The sequence below is a fragment of the Euwallacea similis genome, chromosome 8 (genome assembly GCF_039881205.1).
Source record: "Euwallacea similis isolate ESF13 chromosome 8, ESF131.1, whole genome shotgun sequence".
NCBI classification, from domain to species: Eukaryota; Metazoa; Arthropoda; class Insecta; order Coleoptera; family Curculionidae; genus Euwallacea; species Euwallacea similis.
The window spans coordinates 1839734-1865754 of NC_089616.1; the positions used below are offsets into that span (position 1 = coordinate 1839734).

The 26021-nt window shown below is 36.4% G+C and overlaps 3 protein-coding genes across 7 annotated transcripts; 1 reads left to right on the top strand and 2 right to left on the bottom strand.

The window, feature by feature from the left end:
• Positions 1-603: 603 nt before the first annotated feature.
• LOC136410550 (double-stranded RNA-binding protein Staufen homolog 2-like) lies at positions 604-10646 on the bottom strand. Of its 5 annotated transcripts, none has more exons than XM_066392741.1 (11): positions 10299-10646; positions 8217-8287; positions 7734-7892; positions 7393-7548; positions 6954-7279; positions 5650-5818; positions 4961-5220; positions 4665-4880; positions 4175-4372; positions 3747-4115; positions 604-3057 (listed from the first exon to the last, which is right to left on the bottom strand). In XM_066392741.1, exons 1-11 carry the CDS (start codon positions 10346-10348, stop codon positions 2851-2853), a joined length of 2181 nt encoding a protein of 726 aa, XP_066248838.1. In that variant the 5' UTR covers positions 10349-10646; the 3' UTR covers positions 604-2850. The 5 variants fall into 5 exon arrangements, with proteins under 5 accessions (XP_066248838.1, XP_066248836.1, XP_066248834.1 ...); XM_066392739.1 differs by having other exon boundaries at positions 5665-5872; positions 10299-10645; XM_066392737.1 differs by having other exon boundaries at positions 5650-5872; positions 10299-10645.
• A 711-nt stretch (positions 10647-11357) lies between these two features.
• Positions 11358-18193, top strand: woc (without children). Its single transcript, XM_066392896.1, has 12 exons — positions 11358-13062; positions 13201-13322; positions 13383-13544; positions 13725-14928; positions 15141-15440; positions 15495-15718; positions 15870-16086; positions 16223-16539; positions 16657-17115; positions 17170-17308; positions 17366-17465; positions 17584-18193. Exons 1-12 carry the CDS (start codon positions 11799-11801, stop codon positions 17756-17758), a joined length of 4683 nt encoding a protein of 1560 aa, XP_066248993.1. The 5' UTR covers positions 11358-11798; the 3' UTR covers positions 17759-18193.
• A 510-nt stretch (positions 18194-18703) lies between these two features.
• ttv (exostosin glycosyltransferase 1 ttv) lies at positions 18704-25505 on the bottom strand. The gene is made up of 5 exons (XM_066392310.1): positions 24567-25505; positions 23401-23629; positions 23142-23343; positions 22803-23091; positions 18704-22713 (listed from the first exon to the last, which is right to left on the bottom strand). The coding sequence occupies exons 1-5, from the start codon at positions 25219-25221 to the stop codon at positions 21914-21916; spliced, it is 2175 nt and encodes a 724-aa protein (XP_066248407.1). The 5' UTR covers positions 25222-25505; the 3' UTR covers positions 18704-21913.
• Between the last annotated feature and the right edge of the window lie 516 nt (positions 25506-26021).

Sequence of the window (26021 nt, forward strand, 5' to 3'; positions counted from 1 at the left end):
TCTGTGCTTCATAAAATTTTAAACTAGAATCATTATTATGCTGTTAGAATTTCATTAAGCTATTGTCATCATCTAAAATTTTAACATGTAAACTAAGAATATTGGTTTTCTTATCCATTAAATTTAAAAATTAAGCAGAGAAAACCAAGTTTAGAAATCCCTTTGTACCATCTGAAACACTTATTGTTTTGTATTTAGTCCTTAATTTAGTTAAGTTCATTGGTTTTAGTTTATATTTGAAAATGTGACTCCCCATATAAAATGATTACTTCTTTATATATTTGTCGATGTAATTTACCTTTTATTATACTTTCTATATCTTAATTAGATGTTATTATCATTAATGTTTAATAGACGCAAATAAACACTTTCCACTCAATTATCTGCCCTATCCTCTATTTAAGTTTAGCTAGTTTTTAGTTATACTGTCACTGTTTTTTAAATAATTGTTAACATGCTTATTAGTCGTTAGATGTATCGAGAATTGGCACACCTATATTAAGCAATAGGAGTATTCGATTTTTGTGCCATATTTAATGCAAATTGTTATGCGACAATGTTGATAAAACCAAAAGATGTCAATGGACAGATTGAACAAAAAAGCATGTGAGATAATGTTTATTGATTTCAAATTCAAATGAGGCAAGTCGCAGCTCGTATAGTATACCGAAAAATGAGAGATTATTTAATCTCATACAGATCCATAGACTTAAAAACAGACTTATACAGGACAGACCTCACCTAACGGGGCAAACTTCATCTATGTATTATTCCTACAAAAGCAGAGTAGATAATTATTAGACTCTATTGTAAGATTTTTTTCCAGGGGCTCCACTGATAATAGCTTTCTGAAAAATGAACTCGCCGATTTAAAAGACGAATTTTTCATTTCACTGAGCACAAATCACCGTTTAAGAGTTATTTAAAAAAATATAGTATAAAACTCTCCATTTTTATAATTTTTCAGGATTCGATACTAAAGGCACAGCATGAAGAAATTAAATATATTCATAGAGTATGGCATACATTACCTGATCTTTTTGGTGAATAATTCTAGAATAACGACAGCTGTGCAATAAGGTGAAGAAGCTAGAAATATTTCTAGATTGAACAGAAAATTCTATTTTTCAGCTAGAAGCGGACAGTGGTCCCCTGCAAAGGAATTGGATGGTATGGAAAGAAGTTAGTCAAATCGTAATATTTTTGCGGAAAGAATATGTGAACCTGAACTCATTAGGTGAAGACCACCCTGCACAACGAAAACTTAGGAATACGGATAAATAAAATGGAAATAGATTTTCTTAATGGTAACTACCAGGTAAACCAAACATGGCCCCTAGAATAATGAAATCAATTTACAAAGGTGAAAAATCAGCAGGTCAGAATTGCCTGAAACATGCACATTTTTATTTTTTCGCTTCTAAATTAGCAGCAATATTTACACGGAAATAAATGAATCGCCGTACAGTTTTGCGATCATTTAGTTCGCGTAATCGTAGAATAGCTCCGCTAACAACACTACGGAGTTATTCCTAAGCATTTCGAAAATATCTAGCTTCTAGCAATGAGAAAACAATAAATACGATGAAAAAATAAATATATTCTGGGAAAAACCAATTCTGAACTACTGTCCGATTTCGTTTTCGGTCACCCCTTAACTTAAACGAAATTCGGTGGGCACTCTAAGTACCAAAGCGTCAATAACTAGAATTATGACGTAAGTATATATGAAATCATTTCATACGTTGGAATATGTTAAATGACATCACATAAATGAACGGTTAAACTATAATTCTAAGTTATTTAAAGACTTCTCTAAAACAAAACATGGCCACATGGAACTCCCAGTCGGCTTGAAAACTGTACCAATGAAAATGATGATTATTAAACGCGTTTTAGCAATGGCTCTTGTCGAGTGAGACAAACGTAAAAGGTCAATACGTGATTTGAAAGGGCAAATCATCCATGGGATAAATCTAATTTAGTTCATTGGTATAGCTACGAAGAGTTCAAATGCAACTTTAAAAACAAAGTTTATATTAACATCAAGATTTTCAATTAGCTTGTTTTACGGTGCCACAACACACATTTATCTGCTATATTTAACAATCCTAAATAGCGCTATTTAAAGGTCGCAAATCAGACGAATTTTTGAACGAAGCCTCGCCCTCAACGCGATTTCGTTTTTTGAAAACAAAACCATGTTTGAGTGCGGGTATAAGAAGAGGTAGGCTCGTGCTCATGAACGATAACATCACAAGCACTTTCCGTAGGTTATTCGACAATAAAATTTTAACTTCTCGAATTAATAGTTTTTCTTCAGTGCCTGAAATAATCTGTCCCATAGAAGCCCAAATATTCAAACGTTTATGACCTATAAAAGCCCCATAAGAAGTTGGCAAAATAAAGTCGCAGTATCTGCAACAGTATTGCGCGAACCCTCAAATTTTAGTGATTTAAGGAATTTTAAAAATGTATCTTTAAAAGCGCAGTCTGAGATCCGCAGTTTTTGGGTGACACTTTCGAGAACTTTGCTAGAACGATGCTAAAATATTGAAAATTTTGTTTCGTACGTGGTGATGCCCCTTTGGGTCACCCAACCTTTAAATCGCCATAACAAAGTTGCACCACGCTAGCAAAGCGTTTCTTCATTAGTCACTCAAACTGAGGAAAATACTACTGCGGCCGGTAAAACAAACTACAGAGAACATTCTAGTAAAACATTTCGATGCCAATGAGCAAAAACCGAAATACAACAACAATAAAACTTACAATCTGCTATAACATTTTATCATTGGTGTGTACAGCTAGAGTTCATTTGGTCGATTTCAATGCTTCACTAAAACTAATTTATTCTTTGCTCTGGGAAGTGTCCTTGTTGGCAGCAATGTCAAGGCCCAGTTCAGACAGTACCTTCAGAGCTTCCAAAGCAGCTTTCTCGTGTGAGGCTTCGGTGGTCGGTCCCTCACCATGGCACACTTGAGGCGGGTTGGTTCCCAAGGAAACCAGGGTTAAGTACATTTCGTGATTCGCCTTCGGGAAGTCCGAAAAATGAACCTGTTAACAATATACAACTTGTTTGAAAAAGGTCGATGCTTATTATTAATAACCAATTTAGTAAGGAATTACTTGATAGTGGACCCTCATCATGAGTGTAAGTGCGCAAAAAGTGTCGTTACCCTAGCGTTCACTTACACAGATGACGATGCACCATAAACCTTTATATAACGGTGCTTTCCCCACGAATTTTCTTCTATTGGGGTCTTCTTTTATCACAAGTTGAGTTTTCAATCTTCAAATTAAAGCTTCTCTTGTTTTTCTGTTCCTTCAAGTTCTTGTCAAATCTTGGTTCTTGCACATTTCGTTGGTAAGTTGTGCAAATCTGCACTTTTAATTGGACTAGGAACAGTGGACACGGGATTCCCATCCACCTAACATAAATGTTTTGGGATTTAGAAATACATTAATTAACATTTCCAAAATGAAGGTAAAAAACGTTGTCTAGAAAATTAAGAGAGAGAAGAAATCCGGGGATTATTAACTTAATAGTCACTAAACAAATCCCATTTCGTAATTCATAACACTTTGATCACTTCTTTAGGCTCTTCATCTCGCAGGGGATTTAAGTATATCCAAAAAACAAACAAACTTCGAAATTTTACACTTTAGTTGCCATTATTCAATCTAGTGATTCCTCACAACAAACCAGCTCAACACTTAAATGTATAAAACCAAATCACATTTACCTGAATATTCATCAACTGAGCCAAATACATAAGCTGATCTTTCGAGCGAACTCCAGGTGGAGGATTTTTTAGAGGCGAGGGTTGCACCGATTTCGGCGGGTCCATAGCTTCATTTTTAGGTTTGGTGAAACCAGTATTCTGCTCAGTTACCAAGAGAACACCAGGAACCAACTGCCTGCCACCACTACCGCCAACATTCTGGGACTGTTGACTCTCATGTTTTTCTTCCATGAAAGTCACTTTACGATTTTTGTCATTGTGGCCAGCAGATTGATCCTCTTTGTCGTTTTTCGGTTGGGGAGGCTTGCTGGGGGTAGTGGTGTAGCCTAGATCCAGTAATAGAGCTTCGGCGGCGTTTCGTTTTGCGACCTAAGTTTAAAAAGTAACAACTTATCGATATATTAATTAACTTAAAACTTGTGAGTTACCTTCTTATTTGGCCCCACACCAGTACAGGAATGACCGTTTACGGAAGCCTCTATGACGAATTCCCTGCGCCTTGGAGCTCCACGTTCCTCCAGGACGGTGTAAACTGGTTCCCTTTCCTTATTAGCTTGCTGGATTTGGATTAGACGGGAGATCGGGTTTATTTCCTCGGTAGTTTCAGACGGTTTATCTACATTAACCTGGAAGTAATAAACTCAATTATGCTTGAGATTTTTTTTAGCACACAGCATGTTTTATCAAAAAACGGTTTTGTATCTCGATTAAAAAAACTAACTGTGTGATACAAATCAGAGGTAAAGTAAACACCAAATTGTCGAGAAACAACTGTCTGGTGCTCGCTTATTAACAAAGAAGTTTTTGTTCCTCCAAATTATAAAAGAAACATCAAACATTTAATTTTGGTTCAAATCTCTTCCAACTGATCCCTCGAAAAGGGCCAGTGAAATCTAATGCATATATTGAACTGCTCACCTTAATTAAATTTCTGGTTTTCTTTTTGTTGGTGACCCGTTTTCGTTTCAGTTGGTTCACATTGTTCATCGCAGGCAATGGAGGTAGTTTCGAAAGCTCCTCAAGCATCTTTTCGGCTGCTCTCTTCTTCGATATTTTCTTTCCGTTGCCCTCGCCCTCAGCTACAAAGCTGCCCACGCGACATTGTGTAATGAAAATTTTCATGTGCGGAGGACCCTAAACAATAACCACGTTCGTATAATTGTTTTTCTAATTTGATTTGAAATATGGAGTCGTAGCAACTAACGAAATCTTACCTTTTCGCTCAGCACTTCGAAAATCACATTAAGATTCCTTTTCAATGCTATTTCATAGACCAGTGAAATAGGCGATTTCAATTCCGAATTAACATCATTTTGGAACGAGTTCGAGGACTGCTCGGCCAAATGCCCATTGTCATTCCCATTGCTATCATTGCCGTCAATGCCACCGAGTTGCTTGATATGATCGATGGCCTTGGCTGCTGCATCATGCCTTGCTGCTTGAACGGTGGGACCATGACCTAAGATATTCCTATCTTTAATAGGAATAAATAGAGAAGCTTGAAATATCAGTAAGTACACAGGGTGATTCAAGAAAGAATTATAAAAAAACGATAGTGACTGAGGCAGTAAACTAAGAATAAACACTACACCACACAGTAAATACTACGCCGCAAAGGAGACAAAGAAATCATGATGCATGCACCCTTTTTCCCGACATTACTCTTCCTTTCTGCTATTTCTCGATCAGGAGACGCCCTATTGTGAACAGATACGCACCTTTAGGCAAAAAATTAAAGTTTACTTATTAATTGTATTGAAAATAAAACTAAAGGGATCAAAGCACTGAATTTGCAATACTCAACTGAGTACGTCTTTCACACCCTCGTACCACACAAGCGGAAAAACAAAAATATCTCAAACAAGAACAAAACCATTACATTTACGAAAAAAGGGTAAATTACCGTAGTGCTTAGTACCTGGATACTCTCTGTCTCCTACACGGAGCCGAACCGTATATGGATCGCCTTGATGTGTTACTCCCGGACGATATTGTCCGTAATATCGGTTGTCGTACCCGTAGTGGTTTCGGACATTACGGCGAGCATCGTAGCCGCCATATCTCGGCTGGGCCTGTGGATAATTCAAACTGTGTCTTGGAAAATAGCCTGGTTGATTCATATAACCCTAAAATAAGACTGGTTAATGGAAAAACTAAAAAAATAAATAAAATGTCGTTCCTTGCATGTTTTCGATTTTATATTTTGGCCAACTTATTGATTAATTCTAAATTTAAATTTAACAACATATCTAACAAAGTATTTGTTATTCGATGAAATTCCAAGTAAAAAACGGATATTTTTCCCCTTATGAAACATGAAAATTTCTGAGTCAGCCTTGTAGTGTATGTTGAAAAAGCGATCTTTATTCTGCGTAACCGTAAAAACATTTGGAATTTGAAGATATTTTCCTGTGACTTATTTATTTTTTAATTCTAATTAACCACAGGACAATACTATGATTTGCCCCAATGGGTCTGAAATCTAATATTGGCCATTCGACACTGCGACAAACATAAATAAAAATTTAACTCAAGACTATAAAATCAAACAAATCAAATAATAAACGAAATCCAAATAAAGAAATTAACCAAAACACGCAAACCGAACGTAAATAATAATACAGTAATGTTCCCTTTAAACAAACCTGTTTTATCTATAATTTAAAAAGCAATTATCAAAAATAGTGAAACTTAACAGTGACGAAGAAAATTTTAGAATCATCCTTTAGGATTCAGCACACTTCATTTATATGGCCTAGCAATATATAAGGAAGCAATTTTAAAATCTTTAAAAACAACGATAACAATATTGCGTATAATTTTCCGTGTTCCCAATATGATTTAAATGAATTTGTGCACATTTATGACAATATAATGAGTGAAAATCACCTACATGACGATGTCACTGCCGCTTCTATAACTTTTTCAGCTCATATCAACGACCTAGAGGAAGATAAAGATCAAGATGAACCAGTAATTGATGAGTTAATATTAAGGGCTATTTGGGATTGTTATGTAAAATATTCATAATAGATTAGCAAAAGGTTTATAAAAAAACGAACGTGTGAATATTCTTAAAAACGTTTATGTAATAAATCTGTGCTAATTATTAATACTAATGTTTATACCCTAATATTTCAATAGTCCCTTACGGTTCGTTATAAGCGAACATTACTGTAATAAACAAAGACAGAAGAATCCAGTTACCTGATGTGAAGGGGCACCCCCCTCGAGCACATAAATGGCTCGTTCACCCCTTTTCATCGCTAAAGCGTTTAATTCCACGGTAGGAGTTACAATTCCAGCGTTTTGTTGGCGCCCAGGCCTATTTAAGGTGGACTTCGGTGGTGGATGCTTGAATTCGGTCTTCGCCAATGCTTTGGCAGCTGCAGAATGTTGCGCTTTCTTAATGCTGGGTCCTTCGGCTTCATATTCTTCCTTTCCAAGTTTGAGAGTCACGGTGAAAACCTTTTTGTGTGCCGGCCCTTGCTCACCAGTCAAGCGATACTGATGTTGGATCCTATTGTATCTTGCTAGAGGGATAAATACACACACACTTTTAAATTCAAGTCTAAAGCGTGATTTTTCTCTAATACCTAAATACGCAAAAGTGACTTTTAATGTGTCTTCATAGCTACAAGCTTACCTAATTCATTGACCAAACACATCGGAGTCTTTTCTTTTATGTTTGCCAAAGGAGGGTTCGATGTAGAAGAAGTATTAGTGTTTGGACTATTTTGATTCATTTGTTGTTGATCCTGGCTGCTCAAATGTGGGGCCTGTTGCTGGTGCTCTGACTCCACTGCATGATTAAAACAATAATTCATCATTAGCTATGGTTATCCTAATCTGTATGTCCAATTTAAAAAAATACCAAATCGTTGAAAAAGCTATGCTAATAATACATGAAAACAATACATAAAAGTGCCTTAACAAAACCTTTAATCAAACCATTAACTACCCTTTGTTGTATATTTAAAAGCCTACCATTTGATGGCACGCTTTGAGGGGGTTGTGCAGGAAGTGCTTCATAATGATAAACCTGAGGCTGCTGTAGAGGTTTAGGTTGAGGCTGTGGCTGCTGAGGAATTGATGTGGTCGTAATTAAAGCCGGGCCAGGACCTGGCGACATTGACACAAGTACGCCTAAAAGTTAAGAGAACTTATAATTAGCATCCAAAAGCGAGCCTAACAAGAACAATAATATTAATTAGTAAATTACGCTAAAATGGTTATCGAATCTAACTGTTTAACGCAATTTGGCTGTGGCCACAGATATATTATAGCCATCCGAAGTAAAGGTACACATGGAAAATCAGTATACACACATTCACTATTATGTCGTAATTTTTTCTTCCAACCAACAACTTTATGATGACACAATGGTGAATGTGTAGGCATCAACATATTTATGCCTTTGTGTGATCATGAGTCTCGGCTAAAAACAAAAAATTGTTGTGGCATACATACCAGTGGCAGGCATACTCATCATGATAGGACCTCTTTGGTTAGGGGGAGGGGCCATCTGCTGCATGCTCAACCTAAATATTAAAAATAATGCTTTAATGTTTGAGAAAATGTATATATGTGTTAAAGATGCTAGAAGACGACATTATCCTAGAAGGGCACCTAGCATATTGTAATTATCTTTATTAAAGAGATCTTTAAAGGTAATTAAAGTTAATTTAATGTAACTCAAAACGACACATGTCCTGAAGGATTTCTCCAAGATTTCTAGAAGTCGAGAGTATGCACCAAACTCACAAAATGTACGAATGTTCTTTATAATATACTTACACCATCAAAAATCGAATGGAAAGACACACAAAATAACGCCAGTTACTGTACACAATAATCCCACAGAATGAAAGGAGCAAACCAAAGGTTACAGGATTTTTCATTTGGACTGACTAAGCAATTGGGCTATACAACAACAACCCAATGGGCTAATTAAGATATGGGATGTATCATGCAAATTCATTGTGCTCTGCTACTGATAAGAAACACCATCAAGGGAAGGTTTGTGGGACTTCATAAAGTTACATTAAAGCAGTGAAATAAAGGCGGATTTCCCAAAACAGTATCTATTATTATTAACATTCTGAGAAAAATTATGTGATTTGATATAGGAAATTCATGAAGATATACTGTGTATTTGCATGTCATCCTTTTGTAAGAAAAATTAGTAGGTCCATTTTATTCAGATACAAAAGCCTAGAAGCAGGCCAATTTGGGGGAATTCTGAGTATTTCCATGAAGCATTAGGCTGATGCCCAATTACGTTTTCTCTTCTTTCAATTCATCCATTCTAGGCTGCATCCATATGTGCGTGTTCGTATTTAACACCCATGTCTGATGAAGCCAGTAAGTAGAAATGCACATATCTTTGAGTGCTAATTTGCCTATATTGCCAGTTCAACTTCTATTTAACTCTTCTTGGGCTGTGAACTTTTCCTTACTTTACAGGATAATGTGTATCATATCTTTTCGATAATGTCCTAGGAAGGAGAGAGCATGATTCTGAGTAAATATTATGTCGGAAATTATATTTAATACTGTATGCTCAAGAAGAAGGGGCCTCATGTTTTATTAAGTGGTCAATTCGTCGCAATTTCCAACAAGAAACATCATTTGCAATATATCTCCACTAATCTAAAGATTTAAAATTATAATTATGAACATGGTTAGATTCGAAATTTCCCATGGAAAAATTACTAAGTGTCAGAGAGAGAATGAAGATCCAACTGCCCTCCCAGAATTTTGCTGATAATAATCGTTTTGATACTAAAAGTGGTGTTCTCACAAACTATAAGTAAGTTTTTCAGGACTAAATTGAATATTGAGCAATAATCTAAAGGATGTGTTGGTGAGTTTATGCTGCTAACAATACGTCTTCAAGGTATGTCATGCTTATATTATTCTAACTCGAACAAGGTATTCCTCCTCTCATTCAAGGTACCTGGGGGCTAAGTGATGGCTCAATAAAGAGAAATTTCGATTCTTGTGTGACATTTACTGAACAGATTTACAAGCAGGGAGTTTTGTGATTTCACTAATGTCTCAACAAATGGCAAAATTAAATCAACTCTACCAAAAAATTTAACATATCAATGGTCAACGAGTAATTTAAGCCTTTGGATAAGACAAGAGCTTTGGTTTCCGAGGGGCTAGTTCTATTGGGATATTTATCACCATCAAATGTATAAAACATTTTGGTAGGTAATCGCGATAGGTAGTAACTGCTCAGCTGCTCTCGTAGAGGAAATTAAAGGAAATTTAGTGGCTACTGACTATTGACCTTTTATAGAGGCCTTGAATAAAACCCATGCTGTTACATGTGTTTTAGCATGACAACCTATAATTTAATGCTACTGGTACATAGCGATGTTCAATGTTTCAATGTGTACTTAGCCTTTGTTACTTATACTTCATTGCTACACATGAACATTACTACATAAACATTACTGAACATATGAAATGACAGTAACAAAATAAACAAAATCGCCAAAGCAAAATCAATAATTGTCACTAAAGTTTAATGTGCAAATTTACCTCTGATTTCTCTGCATACCGTTCTGGTTCATGTGATGTTCTTGGAGCATGTTATATATTAAAAATATCCGACAAAATTCTGGCAGCAATAAATTAGTCCTTCGGGAGTATACCTTAAACCGGCGTTAACGATTTAATGCAGTTATCAGGAAAATTGAAGACAAAGCTCGTATCTTTCTATAACAACAAATGTGCGTGTTTTACTAAACACCACTACTAAATCTTTTTCTTTCGTTGGCAAACAATAAAGAAAATTCAGGAATTAACATGCGGCCATGTTAGAATTGAAACCACTATACAGTACCGAGTGCGCCCATGGCATGGAACGCACGTTTGCGAATGGGTTAAGGTTTCAATGGAGAAGACGAGCAAGGCGATATACAGTTGGCCTCCTTCCTCTCATGAAAATTTATTTCCATCAATTCATTTCGATCGTCCCATTTATGAACATGCGTGCAAAATTCATCCATGAACATGGAACATGAAGCAGAGAGTTTTCGCCCACCCTGCTCGCCAGTTCGAACTTACTGTTTGGAGAACTACACTTTCTACTCTCGTTACACCAAGGTTTGTGTTTGCCGGAGATAAACCAATGCTTTTGATTAGGTACTTCCGTACCAAATGTTCTTTAACCCATATTCTTCGGAACTTCACAAATTATGCATCTATAATTTAAGATTTTCTTAAAGGCTTGCGGCATACTGAGAATGTGGTAGAGATGCCCCCCTACACTGTGCACTCAAAATTAAAAAGGGATTCCGTTTGAGTATCGAAAACTTCGAAACTGAAACTACCTATCTAATCCGATGACATGAGTCACAGGTTTTGAAGCAGTGACTTTTCCATTTTATCCGCTGTACTGTTGGCAACAAATTCAATATTTCGTTTTTTTTGTATAACTGATGATGAGAAACTTGCCAGGATTAGTTTTTGCTTTTATTGGCATGGTCCGCTTATGCAGAGACTGAAAAACTAATGTGCTCGATATGGATTGATTACTAGAAGCTGTTAGACAATGTTCAAAATCGGGCTCGAATGACTAGTGACAAATAAGAATTGTTAATTTTTTTGTCGGTGAGGTTGGCAATGAGTTGGTAATTTTCCAGTCCACCATTTGCTAGCTTGGTACTGAAAACGACAAGTTTTTGTATATTTTGTGTATTACAACCCTCGAAAAAGGCATTTTGTTTGTATATTTCCACAAAATGTTAATCATTTTAGCCCATAATTGAAGGAATGCATAAACAAGACCCAAGGAAATTTCTGTAACCTGTAGGAAGACTCAAAGTTAAAGGAAACAGCGAAAAAGCCGGGATTTCAACAAATAAGGATAATTTTCAAATCATCAATTTATCAGCATTTGTTTGTTTTTATATTCTTCGTCTAATTGCCCACAACACTGAAATTGTCCCCAGAACACCGTAATTATGGCTGCTCGAGTTGTAATTAAATTTGTTGTAGCTCTGAGCATGTAATTTTCCTGAGTACAACACTGGCACAATGGAGGTAGATGGCATAGAAGTTGCCCTAGAAAAGGCTAATTCTAATGCGCCCATATCGCACGACCCTATAGAGACCGACCTCGTATCGAAAAATTTATCAAATCTAAAAGATAAAGATTGTGACAATGTTCCAAACAACATCAGCAGCTCAGTTAGTCTTGAAATTCATAGTAATGAAGTCTCGAATGATAGTTTGCAGCACTCACAGGCCCCAAATGGCGAGAGAGAGGTTTTTGATTATGACTCACTGGAAAGACAAGAGGTAGATAAACCCAACATTAGTCTTCAGTCACATCTAGTTTCGAACATCAACGTTATTGAAAATCAAAATAATGAAAACCTCGAGCGGGACAGTGAATTGATGGAGTTTGAAACTGTTGAACCGAGTGCTGAATCAGTTGTTCTCATTAAACCTGAAAATGATGATGAACATTTGCCCAGTGGGCCCCTTGAAGTAAATTGTGCCATGCCAAGTGATAGACCAATTGTTTGTGATGACAGTGAACCAATGGAAGTTGTTGATGTGAGTGGTGATAGTCTGAGACAGGATGAAGTTAAATTAGGGATTAATGAAATTGAAGATGGCCATGACAACACAGATCCTATAAGCTCAAATGCAGATCTTGCGAGTGAGGGCAGCAAAGATTTAGAAACTACATTGAAAGAGAATGAAGAGAACATAGATTCTAAAGACGATAAACCAAATAGTGCTATCAGTTTTGTCAGCAGTGAAGCACTTGCTGATGACTCAAAGCTATCAGACAAAGTGCCTATTGCAGAAATAACACAAGAACCATCAATAATTGACGTTGATGTTCCTACATCCCCTATTCCAGATAGTCCAGAAAAATGTATTAATCTACCTGTTGAGCAGGTTGAGGAACATGATGTTGCAACAGAAGAACTAGAAGTTCCTACAGAAGAAGTTGACCCTATTAATGTTGTACCAGTGGATAGTGAACCTGCAGATGATGAAGAAAAGGAAATCAGGTCTGAACTGCTAGAAAATCAGAAAGACACAGAATTGGGAGATGATGAAGGTTGTGACACTGACACATTGAAAGATGATACAGTTGAAGAACACATTGCAGATGATTTACCTGAACCACTTGTCAATTCTTTAACTGGTGAGAGGTCTGATGAAGAAAGTCAGGCATGTACCATCACAGATGTCAGTATGGGCAGCACTCAGGAGGGTAATGATGTTGAAGAAGCAGAATTAAGAAATGATGATGACCAACTTCCAAGTACGAGTACTAGAGGTAAGTAAAAACATACAATTGAGGCAACATGTGTATTGGCCATCAAGTGGACCTAACAAGAAGTCGTCCCTTTTTTATTGCCTCTTAATTGACGGAATTCCTATTAAACCTATTTTCTTTTGCAAAATTCCAATACAGATATGGACACTGATGCTCCCGATGAGCCTCCTTTACTAGAGGTTATTGATTCTATCGACAATAGCCAGGGAGCTGATGAGGAAGTTACAATTATTCCTGACAGTGAAAGGGAAATTACTGAGGTGAATTGTGCTTCTTTTTCTTAATTGTTTTTTGACAATGATGATGTTTTCTTGCATTAGGCTGAGAAGGAGGCTGCCTCATCTCTTCCTACTCTTAAAGACTTATCTGATAAATCAGTTTCTATAGAAACAGTGACGCCAGAAACAGAGACCACCAATGACGAATTGAAAATATACAAGTATGATAAGGACACAGAATGTGAATGTTGCCAATGCAAAGAGGTAAGATTGAACATTGCTGCAAGTAACTTATGTTAAAAGCTGATGAAGGTTGCCAGGCAGATTGCATGAAGATGACTTTCTTGATTTTAATCAAGAATATCTTCCTGGTAATCACCGGCATATTGAAGAATGTTGACGTTTTTAATCTATTTGCCCAATAAACATAATTTATTTTTCCAGACAAAATTAGTGAAATACCATTTCTCAAGTGGAGAGCAAAACGTAACGTATATCTGTGATGACGCTTGTTTAAAATTATATAAAGAATCTACTGCACGGAAAATTACGATGATAACCGACGAAGGATCGGGCCTAAGGGTAAAAAACTTCGCTGAAGGTGAGCCAAAGGAAGCGCCACCTTTAGCATTTTTGAGGAAATGTGCGTCTTGCAGTAAAATTACCGACGACATTGAAAACAATCTTACATGGGAAATTATGGATTTTTGCAATGAGATCTGCTTGTCAAAATATCAAAAGATGGTCGGATCTAAATGTGCCAGCTGCTCGGGTGATGTGAAATCTACCTCCCTTGGCAAATATTGTGTGCGATTTGGAAATGACATTCGTCAGTTTTGTACAAGCTCTTGTCTTGAGCAGTACAAGAAGGGGTTGAAAGTATGTTCATATTGCCAACAAGACATGTCAAAGGGGCACGATGGATTTCTCGCCCCAGTAGGGGAGAAGGGCCAGTTCAAAGATTTTTGTTCAAAATTGTGCATGGAGAAATATGATATAATGACCAATGACAAACCTCCTAGAGTTACCTCCGGAACAACTTGTTCAGTGTGCAAAGCGGATAACGCTATCACCATTGAATTCGAACATGATGACAATTTGAATTACTTCTGTGGGGAACCGTGCTTTGTGGCCTTTGTGTTTGTAAATAAAATATCCCCTGGGAAATGCGCCATGTGCAGAAGAAATTTCAGTAAGTCAATCCTGGAGCAGCATACTATGTTTTATGATAACGTACAGCACAGTTTTTGTTCAAATAGTTGTAAAAATATATATATCATAGCTCATAGGAAAATCGTCCCATGTAGCTGGTGTAAGGTGAAAAAGTACAACTTTGATATGATTAAAAAATACTCAAAAACTGTCCCAGTGATTAACATGTGTAGCATAAATTGCCTTAATTTGTACCAGTTGTCTGTAAATGCTGTAAACGCCAAGCCATCGCCCTGTAATTATTGCAAAAAGAGATCTAATCCGTCTTATCATTTAACCATGTCAGACTCTAGTATGAGGAATTTTTGTTCTTATACGTGCGTCCTGGACTTCCAAAACCAGTTTTCCAAACAACTTACCCTTAATAATCTGGGAGAGCCAATTCCAATGGGTTCACCTCTGAAGACCAAGAGGCTATCTTCCACTAAAGAGTCATGTAAGTTATCATCCTAGTTTTAGGTATTTTCTCATTTTCATCATTTTCACTTTGTTTGAGATGTTTCAATGTAACATAACTTTTATTAAATTAGTTTAGTTCTTACGCATTGTAAAATACGATTAAAATGTACATTGAAAACCTCTGACTGCAGCACACCTCTTTGACACCACTGTCTTACATTTAACCTTAATAATACTTCACTCTTCCAGCCTCATCTTCCGAAGGCATAGGTCAATTGCCTATAATATCGAGTGTAAAAAGCCTAGCAAAACCAAATGGGACAACGCCGCCTCTTCTACCTCCTGGCTTAAGCCCGCTGACCACAACGAGATTAACCAGATCAAAAGTAACCCCTTCGACATCGACCCAACAGTCTAGCATCCAATCTGTGCAAAATCTTGATTTACCTGTCCAGGTGCAGGTTAAACAACAATATATCGTTCAAGAGAAGAGCTGCCCAGAGCAACGCAATGTCGCTATTTTGTGTCAGCCTAAAAGGACTGCTAAAGGTAAATTATCTCTTCTAATGTTTCTAGATAGAAGCTAAAAGGTTTAATTTTCAGCTACGCAAGTTACACCTACAACTAGAGATGCGTGCATTCAGACGGATATGGAGGATATTATGAAAATTGTTGTACCGATTCCGGTGCCAATGTATGTTCCAACTCCTTGTCATATGTTTTCAACGCCGGTACCCATTCCGGTGCCATTCCCTCTTCCGATCCCTATTCCAATATTTATTCCTACAACGCGGAACAGTGCAGCTGGCATTATGAAGGAAATCAAGGTAAGTCAGGTTAAAAAATTTCGGATTACCAATTTTCCTTGAATTCTAGCGGCTGCTTTATTCAAACGTGAGCGTCTTTAATTCTTCTTACCCCAGTCTTAATCAAGTATTATATCCCCAACAATACAGCCACAGTTTTTGTCTATTTCAGAAAATCCAAGTTAAAATCCCCACTGATCCGTACGAAGCGGAATTACTAATGATGGCGGAAATGGTGGCGGGAGAAAAGAAGGAAGATCACACAGATTCGGAAAGCGACTTAGACGATAATACTGCGGAGGGAGGGGGCGAATATAGTCCTGAGGCTGTCGATTCTAGCAATACCTTTGGCGACGATATGCTGCAGATGGCATTAAAAATGGCCACTGGTAAGTGTTTTCCATACCTTTTCTAATGTATCGATTATCTTTTTTTTGAAAAACTATGTCCTGAAAACTGAGGATGCGATTATTTTGCATTTGTTTCAACTATTGCCGGACGCAATCATGCAAACTCGACTTCCAGAATTAGACGAACCAGCAGTTGATTTAGAAGGCGCTTTGACGGCCAATACAATCACGGCTCCTCAAGGTGGACACCCTCCGGATGTCCACCCCCAGGAAGAGAATGTGGACGATCCCCAACCGATGCATCCTCACTTGATGGAAAGGGCGTCAATACGTGGACGTAAGCGAGGCATAAGGGGCTCCCCGCGAGGTGGCCCGGCCAAAAGGGGTAGAAGAATGTCTCATCAGCATGTGGATATGCCAATGATGCAACCTGTGCAACCTTCGGCTCCCCAAGAACCACAAGAAAAGCCAGATGCTAATATGTGTCTTAAGGTAAAATATAGTAAAAGATTTTCTGATATGTAATCGTTTCTTACTAAGAGAAAAAAAGATCGTCCTATATAATGTATCATTTATGTGAAAAAAATTGCTTCTATTCTCGTTTTTCAGTATACTTTTGGCGTGAACGCATGGAAGCAATGGGTCACTACGAAGAACGCAGAACTGGAGAAATCAACTCGGCGTATGAAGCTTTTCAAAACGGAAATCTTGCAGCTGACGGCGGATGAATTGAATTATTCCCTCTGTTTGTTCGTGAAAGAAGTACGAAAACCGAATGGCCAGGAATACGCACCCGACACGATATACTACTTGTGCTTGGGAATTCAGCAGTATCTGTTTGAGAATGGAAGGATCGACAACATTTTTTGTGACCCATACTACGAGAAATTCACCGATTGTCTCGACGAGGTCGCAAAAAAGTTTTCAGTGTTATATAATGACTCGCATTATATCGTCACCAGAGTGGAGGAAGAACATTTATGGGAGAGTAAACAGTTAGGTGCCCATTCCCCCCACGTGTTGCTTAGCACATTGATGTTCTTCAATACCAAACATTTTAATTTAACAGTGAGTTGATTTTCTCGAAATTGGGATTTATGGCTGTGTTTTTTCAATTCGTAGACTGTAGACGAGCATATGCAACTTTCCTTTTCTCATATTATGAAACACTGGAAACGTAACCCTAATCAGCCTGGAGCCAGTAAAGTTCCCGGATCCCGAAATGTACTACTAAGGTTCTATCCACCTCAGTCCGCGTTACGTAAGTTACTTTGTAATGATTGAATTACACTCTCATTGAGAAATCTCTGTTGTTCAGAAAACAATCAAAGGAAGAAAAAGGTGTATGAACAGCAAGAAAACGAGGAGAACCCTCTGAGATGTCCTGTAAAGTTGTACGAATTTTATTTATCAAAATGGTAAGTTCCTTAATGTTTCCGGAAATTTCCGCATGTAACAAAGCACATGGGAAATTTTTTGTAAATAACGATGCAGAGTTATTGCGAGGTTTTTTATGGTGATTTATAAATTTTGTAGCCCCGAAAGCGTAAAAACGCGAAACGATGTATTTTACCTCCAACCTGAGCGGTCCTGCGTCCCAGATAGCCCAGTTTGGTATTCCACCATGCCCCTACCGAGAGAAGCGCTCGAAAAGATGCTGCACCGAGTGAAAATGGTTAAAGAGATCAATGTAGCCCTACTTACTAGTTAAATCTGTTATTGTCATTTTCGATGGATTTTTGTATATAAATGTATTAAATCAATTTTTTTAAACTGTGTTTGTTCAAGCAAATTTCTCGATTTTTAAGATTTCATATGACTCGATATATGAAAAAATGCGTTAGAATACGTTTATAATTTAATATTTTCAGTTTGTGTAGTAAGAGTTTACCTACATCTAAATGCAATAATTTTGCTTTCATATAAATCATATTTTACAAATAAAATTCTTTTCAGGTCGTTTGATCTTCGTAATCGATTGATTGTTTCAATCTGAGTGTATATTCCCCTGTATTCCTATACCTAATTAGGTTAGTTGTAGAAATTTAAAAGTTAAGATGAAGCAGCACTGTGTCGAATGTTCTTATCAAAAAATTTCTTACTGATTTTTTTCCTTATAAAATAAATGATTTCATTGTTGGGTAAAGCGAATTTAGTTTCATTCAATCGAATTGGCAAGTTAGCGTAAAATATATGTATCCTCCTATGCCTATACAGGGTGTTTTGTAATAGTATAGTACAAATTCAAAGTGCATCTACAAATGATTTAAAGAAAAAATGTTCATATGAACATAGGTCCGTTTTCGCTTCCTGTCTGAAATACAGCGTGCTAAAAAATGATTTTTTAAAGTTTTTTCCTAATAAGTTCGTTCCGAGATTACATATTTATTATGAAAATTTGGGAGCATAAAATAGGTGTAGAGACACATCTTTTAAAAGGAAAACAATGTTTTTTAATTTCATCAGTGGCGTCCTCAGTGATGTAACTTTGAACATTTTAGACCAAAAGTGTAAGACACCACTGGTAAAAAAACTAAACATAATTTTCAGAATGCTCCATATTTGTATGAAAAAAAAAAACAGCTCTTGAATGTTTTAGGAAATCTTGTTACGACTACTAAGACCGAGGGTGAAAACGATTAAAAACCAACAAATATGTATAAAATATTTAAAAATGTATTATTGAATTGCTTTCAACAAACAATATACATTAAAAAAATTAGATCGCCAGTGTAAATATAAACTTTGGAAAAGATAACAATTATTTCAATGAAGAAAATGGTAACCAATAAAAATATACAGGGTGATTTAAAATTAATCGATTCAGGTGACCCAGTATTTAAACTTATCCTTACAAATTTACGTATTCTCAGAATAAACAACATAAGTATAATCCGCCTAACTAAAAGAAAAATAAAAGGTATTGATTTATAACTATTTAACCAACAAAAGCAAAGAATAATGGTTTTAAGTACTAATGCAGTTAAATTCGGTAATTGATACATGAAGTATTGAGCCGTGATGTAATCCTCTGTGCGTTAACCAAACTGAGATCATAACGAGACATAAACCTTTCAGGAGGATTGTGTTGAGCGAATAAGAATAAGTTTAATTAATGAATTTACTCAATTCTAATGAGATGGAGACTGACATTCCCAGCAAGTAAAAAATGAACAGCAAAAGTTAGCTGACTAGTAAAAAAATGAAATCTCGTATATCTGCTTAATATACAACTAATACTAAATTTACACATTATTAAAATTGATATTAATAGATAGTCATACAAAAATTGATATACAGTCCATTTCAATTTTACACGTATTGCTCGCTTAATTGATAACATCTTTAAAGTTAAGCAACGCTTAAATTAACATCGAACGTAACTACACGGAATAAAATAAAATAATCACCTTACGACTTTATATATTATAAAAGCTACTATACATAAATACAGGTATACAGGGTGTAACGTATCATCGTAGACATATTTCAAGAGCCGATAGTGCTCTGCAACATAACAAAAAAAGGCTGTGGGCCCACGGCCAAAGAAGCGCCATTTTCAATATATAAGGTGGCAAAGTTTCACTTTACTATTTTGTAGAATACTATCGCCCCCTGAAACTTCTCCATGATCATATTACACCTTGTATAATATGGCGCTCTAATAATCAATTATTACCATTTGCAATTTCCTCCCCACGAATTCTATTTCAATTTTAGTCACTGTTTAGTGCCCAAATTCCACGTTGTAATAAATAGAACTCGCTTGAATGAAAAATTAACAGTTATTTCAGATCCGAAAAACCCTTTGCAGTAGTAAGGTCAAAGAGGGGACAGTGATAATCTCGAAATCAAAACTTTCACCTGGACTTTTCCAAGTTTTTAAGCTCGTTAAGCTCAGACTAACCATTTGAATATCTCATTCCGCGAGAACAAAAATTCCCTTTAAAACGATATATGGAGGAAATGTACAGGAAAACGAGGCCATTATGCTGACTTCAACGAATTTAAATAATCCGTAATGTGTGAAAATAATAGCTACCTACCTCGCAGCTAGAAATTAGCTGGAATTTGCATACTTTGGTCGTTTGAGATTTTGAAAAATACAGTTAAACTGTTCACCAATTGAACTAAGTACAAACGAGCACTCAGTGGGGGTTCTAAATCGTCTATTTACTTAGATGCACACGATCTAGTTAAATAGAGGTTTTAGACTAGGCTACTACTTCAGAGCCTAATGTTGGTGTGCGCGTGTTTACCATCATGCACTGGGAAGTTTATGAAAATTAATGATCTTCCACTTATAATTTGCGGCGTTTTGAGACACTCAAAGAACGCTACACAGTGTGTCCAAAACGAAGAAAAAAGTCGAAATCGCTCTTCCATACCGCTTTCGATTAGCATGATTTTAATTACTTCATGCATTAATTTTGCTAATAATTTAAGTCCAATTCACATGCAGCTTTTTTTGACGCGAAAGCGACTGGAAGCGGTGATACTTGTATTGAAGGCCCTTGTTGATGTAAATTATATTCTCAGTCTAAAAATCCACATGCTTAAAATTAAATAGAACTAGATATCGCTTGTATCCAGTTTCTTGTCTTATGGGCATGTGGTAAAGGACGCAGTTTGCTACCGCCATTTTCTGTTGTTTAACATGAGTAATTTAAGTACCTTTTTGATGTGAAAGATATTTTCGCATCTTCATGACAATGTGTTATGGTGAATGTCAGAATAAAAGGCAAGAGCTGTTGAACAGGAGATGGGATATGCCTTGGAAATGATCTACCTATTAACATTTCAACACGTTATAAAAACATCCGATGTTTAAGTAATTAAAAGAAAATTAACTCTTAAGGCATTAACCCAGACCAAATAGCTCATTTAACACACCAGCTCTAAGTAGTTTAAAGGACCCATCAATTGGGGGGTTAACAGCAAAAAGGGCGAAAGTCTCTGTTGAAAATCTAACTGAAAGGTTCATTTGTCGGGATAGATACCTCAATAATACTCATGTACAGAATGCTCCAGATTAAGCAAGAAGAAATTTACTTTTGCGCTACCCCGTATTTATTTCAAAAACTGAAAATAACTATACTGTATAATGATATAGGTAGAGTCAAAAATGTTGTTTAAAGATGATTAGATATAAAGCATAGGAGATGTGACATAAAATTTTGATTTTCCTAATTGGACACGCAGTATATTATTCTCATATCAAGGGAACTTCTTCATGCTGATTTAAAAAATAGAGGATTTTGTCTAATCATCCTCTACGCTTAATTAATCACGCTTTTGGTATCGAAACTCAGGTAAATTCCTCGTTCTACATATTATCTTCATGAAACAAAAATAATTCGTTTGAATGATAATAATCGGAAATAATACCAGAGCACTCTATATATTTTAAATCAGCATAAAAAACCCGTCTAACGCAATATTAATATACAAGATGTACATATGCATAAATATGTATATAATTGTATATACATATATGTATATATATATATTCGTGTCAATATGCTAAACGGTATTTACAGGTTTTGAAAGAACCAACAGGGTGGCGCAAAAGAAAGGGTTTCTTCTCTTAACTTGGAACACCCTGTACAATACATTTAACAGTTAAACTTAACTGGTGATCGATACGCATTACTCACTATATTTACTTACATTCAAACAAATCAAGTGAAATGAAAATAGGGTCTGTGTTCTATTGTAAAATGGGCGGCTTTTCATCATGAACCTTTCCTCGACACCCGAATGAAAAGCCTGAATAACTATCCAAAAATTATTGCCAGTCTTTGCGAAATTAATCCACCCATAACGAGAATATTTTAAATTCTTAATCTAAAAGATGCTACACGCACTAACTCCCTACTAATTCGATTTTCCTATACTTCTTCCTTTTGTTAGATACAGAATCTTTGAACAGTACTGGATCTAGCCTTAAGTTGGATCGTAAGAGGGGCATATAGCCGAACACTGCTGCGAAAGTGTTCAGACAAGTTTGCCTTTGTATAAAATGATCTGGATCATTCCATGGCGACCAGCTACCAGCGCTTGGCTGTTCTTTGTATTGTTTCCGCTGGGTTATCTTGACCGGCGGTCGGCGAGTTACGTGACTGACTAGGAAATTCATAAGAATGTCTTCGCAATTTTGACTTTGTTCAACGGTCTTATGCAAGAGTGGACTCAACCACTCCGTGTACAAATAGTTGTAATATCTATGATAAAAAGCCGCCCCAGTTAAAACTATGGAGTAGTCGTTGGTCCATTTCGAAGTGTACCCCCAAGTGGATTTTGAATCGTCCCAATAATGGGACCTCCCCGGATACCCCACTATCCTATCAGGAAACTGCTTCCACACGATGAAAGCAAAGTCGATTTCCTCTGTAGTCAATATGGTGTCTTCATCCAAGGAGAGAACCGTATCAGTTTTAATTTCCTTATGAGGATAAAATCTTTGAGAGATACTAGATTTGCCGTCCACACCATTTCCAGTCTGAATGATATGTAATGGAATATGTATTGGTATATTAGGCCAACGGGTTCTGCTCGGTGGTCGTTTGTCGTTGGACCAAACAATGAGGATCTTAGCTACGTATAAACTTCGTGAGATGTACGTGACTAGCCTGTAAAGGGTGGAAGTAGAAGACAGGGATATTCCTGAAATAAAAAAAGATAAGTCGGTATTCTTTATTCCTGAGTGCCAAGCTAGTACGTGGAATTACATGGACGATTAAAAAGAAACTTACCCAACTGGCAATATATAACTGCCGTAAATTTGGTTTTATTTGACTCTACATGGAAAGGAAAATCTTGCAAAGAGTCCGAGAACGTCGGCAGTGTGACCAAAGCACCGGGGAAGGAATTCCATATCGTTCCATCTCTCTTCGCTTTCTTTGGTAGTTTATCTCGTATTATCTCTAAGGTGGTGTACACGATTTTCTCAATAGACGAAAAGTATCTGTCCCACAGGACTTGGGTTTGTTGCCGCAGTTGCAGAATCTTACTTGGAGGTATTGTACGAATGATATGAGGTACCTAACATTGAGGTGTATTACAACGATTCAATACATTAAATGGGCGCCTACCTGTAGTAGTAAACGCTCATCGGCCCATATTACAGCTTTGTTCCAATCAATCACTTCCGAAAATGGCAAAGACCAACCATTGGAAAGTAAAACAGGAATGCAACCGGCTTGCAATGCCTCTAGGAACCTAAAGGACCCTAACCTTCTACCTCTAGGAACTAAGCAAAATGTAGAATTTTGCAGTAAAGTTTCATAGTCATATCTAAAATACGCTTTTTGCAGTTAACTTCAATCTAGGTAGTTATTGCAAGGAGCGAACCTATCATACTCTCGATTATCTTCGTCACACCTCTCATCCTTCATGTCCTTCCAACTCTTGCCATGTTTGCAAGTGGTCACCATAATCATGTCGTTTCGGTTATGTAGATGGTATAATGAGTTCCTGGTATCTGAACCAATACCATGCACATAACGTTTACCTTTAAATGCTAGTAAATAAGTCTTTTCTAAGGGATAATTGTTTGCAGTATTTGATCCTGATTCTCCGCCTGTAAGAGATTTTGAAATTGAGCCATAAATTAAAAATAATCGTTAATAAAAATCTTTAAAAAAAAGACAATTACAGTATAAATATACGGCCCGGACCCGTGTCTCTGAAACATAAACGTTCAAAGCACCAACAATGAAATCAGTGAAATATAGGTTTTTTTACAAATGAGATATTCCCAACACTGTATAGGAGAGCGTTGGCTAAAAATTAGGATAATGACTGAGTCAATCTATATAACTATGAATAAAAACGTACTCCTAAATGTCAAGATTCAGAGGTGGTGACTATGTCTTTTTCTTCAAAATTAATAGTTTAAATTTAGAATTAAAAAAATGATATATGCGTGTCACCTATTAAAAAAGGGACTAAATCTTGTTTCCATCTACAGCAAAAAATAAATAAAATATTTTTATATGTGTTTATAGGTCACCAACTAGTAACGCGAATAATTTCTTGTTTAGGCTGGACGAATTATTGCGCGATATCTTTCCACGAATTGATTATATACTTGTTTGTGGCGATTATAATATCGATTTTTCTTGTAACAATGTAAACTCGATAGCTGTGAAGAAAATAATGAATGCACATGATCTTTTTCTATGCATGGACATGATACATCAGAGGAAATCTCTACTCAAATTACTTTTCTTTATGTTTCAAATAAGTATCCCATGAAATCGAGAAAAAAGGTACAGGCAAACGCAGAATGGTAATGATACAGTGACGATTCAGATAGCTATAGAAGAATCCTTAAATTAACAGTAATTTAATCCAACTCTTACCAATGCCAAAATTTCTACAAAATAAGGGTATCTGGGAATATCTAACAAAGTAAATGCAAAGATAAGAGACCAATAAAGGAATTACTGTCAGTTTATCTTTAGTAATCTCTTGGGATTTGTCAATACAAATATTTCTCTGATTGAGTAACTTACCTTTCTCAGGATGAATTTTATGAAAGAGGGGAAGGCTTATATCAAATCCTGGCCTTACATGATGTTCAGACATGCTTGCTTTAGCTAATATTGCTTTTCCATAGTCAAAATCCAAATCATTTTCTGTGTAGTTCGGCCATGTCCCAGAATACAAATTGAAAATAACATGATTAAGGCCGTCATTCCAGTAAGGCAGTCTCTGGATTTTGCTTTGCATGTTTCTAACATAGTAATTACTTAAACGATCTCTATCTAAAGTATCTACACTTAGTACAAATATGCAGGCTTCTTTCGGGTCAGAAGTATAGTAACGTGACTCTAATAAGACATTTAGGAGCTTTGAATAGGACGGACTGGGAGTATTACTTTCTTCTTGTGGGTACACGTAAACCTTGAAGTCTTTTTCACACTTGCTGAAGTCAAAACACGTCTCCATGCGACAGAGCACCTTTGCATCATTTTGAGTTATATGTCTACTTCTGCCTATAGTGTAGCCTGTCTGTATGCTATTGAAATTATCCAAATTGACGTAATTTGATAACTTATCAATATCAAAAGGAACAGTTGTTTTATGCCGAAAATGGTATCCTCCAAAGTACCAAATTGTCAAAAATGCCACAACAAATACTAGCAAATACCTCCTTTTGGCCTGCATTACTGTCTTCTGCACCTCTTTTCTGAAGTGTTCATGGTCTTAGGTATTGGGAGGTTTAAAACCCATCACTAAATCAGAACGCCTCCTTAAAAATGACATGTTTCTTGGAACTACTGAGTAGCATAACGCGTATAATCTACAGATTACAGTTAGTATAAAATGATTTTCATTTGTGTATTGTCTTGTTTAAATATAAGTAGTGTAATAAATCTATAGTCAACTAGACATTACAAAAACAAGGGGTTACTCCTCGCTCCCCACATATTTTTGACATTCGCCAAAATATCAAAGTTATAGGTTAGGTTTGCAGCTTGGGATTAGACTGCGCATGATAGTCATAATTAATGGCGAACGGTAGGCGGATCCACAGTTGCAGAAAAAAAGTGCTTTCTTATTGCTTATAGGGCTCTTAGATCTTAGAGCACCTCCTTTAGATAAATAATAAGAAACAAGTCGATCATATCAATAAAAATACGTACGACAAAGCACAAATCTGACAGTTGGATCAAATAAAACTGAAAATTCTTCTGAAAAAACTCAGAATACTAATTGATGTTTTCAGTTAGACTCAAGAATGAGATTGATAAAAACGTAATCTCGTTGATTAATATACAATTAAAAATCGAACAACCATTGCCTCTCTCACAAAATCGATCAAGAGGAGCAAAGTTGGATATGGTAAAGTTTTCTAGGAAATATTTTTATACAAGTTCTATATTTGAGTCGAGGTGACTCGTAGAAGCATTGGCAACATTGTTGATGTAGGCGCGGCTTTCTCGCTTGAGTGGGCCCGAACGCGC

Coding starts and splice junctions, on each gene's coding strand:
- ttv (XM_066392310.1), bottom strand. CDS start 25,221: ATGCAGGCCAAAAGGAGGTATTTGCTAGTATTTGTTGTGGCATTTTTG. Junction 23,344..23,400: donor GATAATCGAGAGTATGATAG/GTTCGCTCCTTG, acceptor AGCGTATTTTAG/ATATGACTATGAAACTTTAC. Junction 23,092..23,141: donor ATGAGCGTTTACTACTACAG/GTAGGCGCCCAT, acceptor CCTCAATGTTAG/GTACCTCATATCATTCGTAC.
- LOC136410550 (XM_066392737.1), bottom strand. CDS start 10,348: ATGCTCCAAGAACATCACATGAACCAGAACGGTATGCAGAGAAATCAG. Junction 7,280..7,392: donor GTGTTTGGTCAATGAATTAG/GTAAGCTTGTAG, acceptor TTATCCCTCTAG/CAAGATACAATAGGATCCAA. Junction 3,058..3,746: donor CTCAGTTGATGAATATTCAG/GTAAATGTGATT, acceptor TATTGTTAACAG/GTTCATTTTTCGGACTTCCC.
- woc (XM_066392896.1), top strand. CDS start 11,799: ATGGAGGTAGATGGCATAGAAGTTGCCCTAGAAAAGGCTAATTCTAAT. Junction 13,063..13,200: donor TCCAAGTACGAGTACTAGAG/GTAAGTAAAAAC, acceptor ATTCCAATACAG/ATATGGACACTGATGCTCCC. Junction 13,545..13,724: donor AATGTTGCCAATGCAAAGAG/GTAAGATTGAAC, acceptor TTATTTTTCCAG/ACAAAATTAGTGAAATACCA.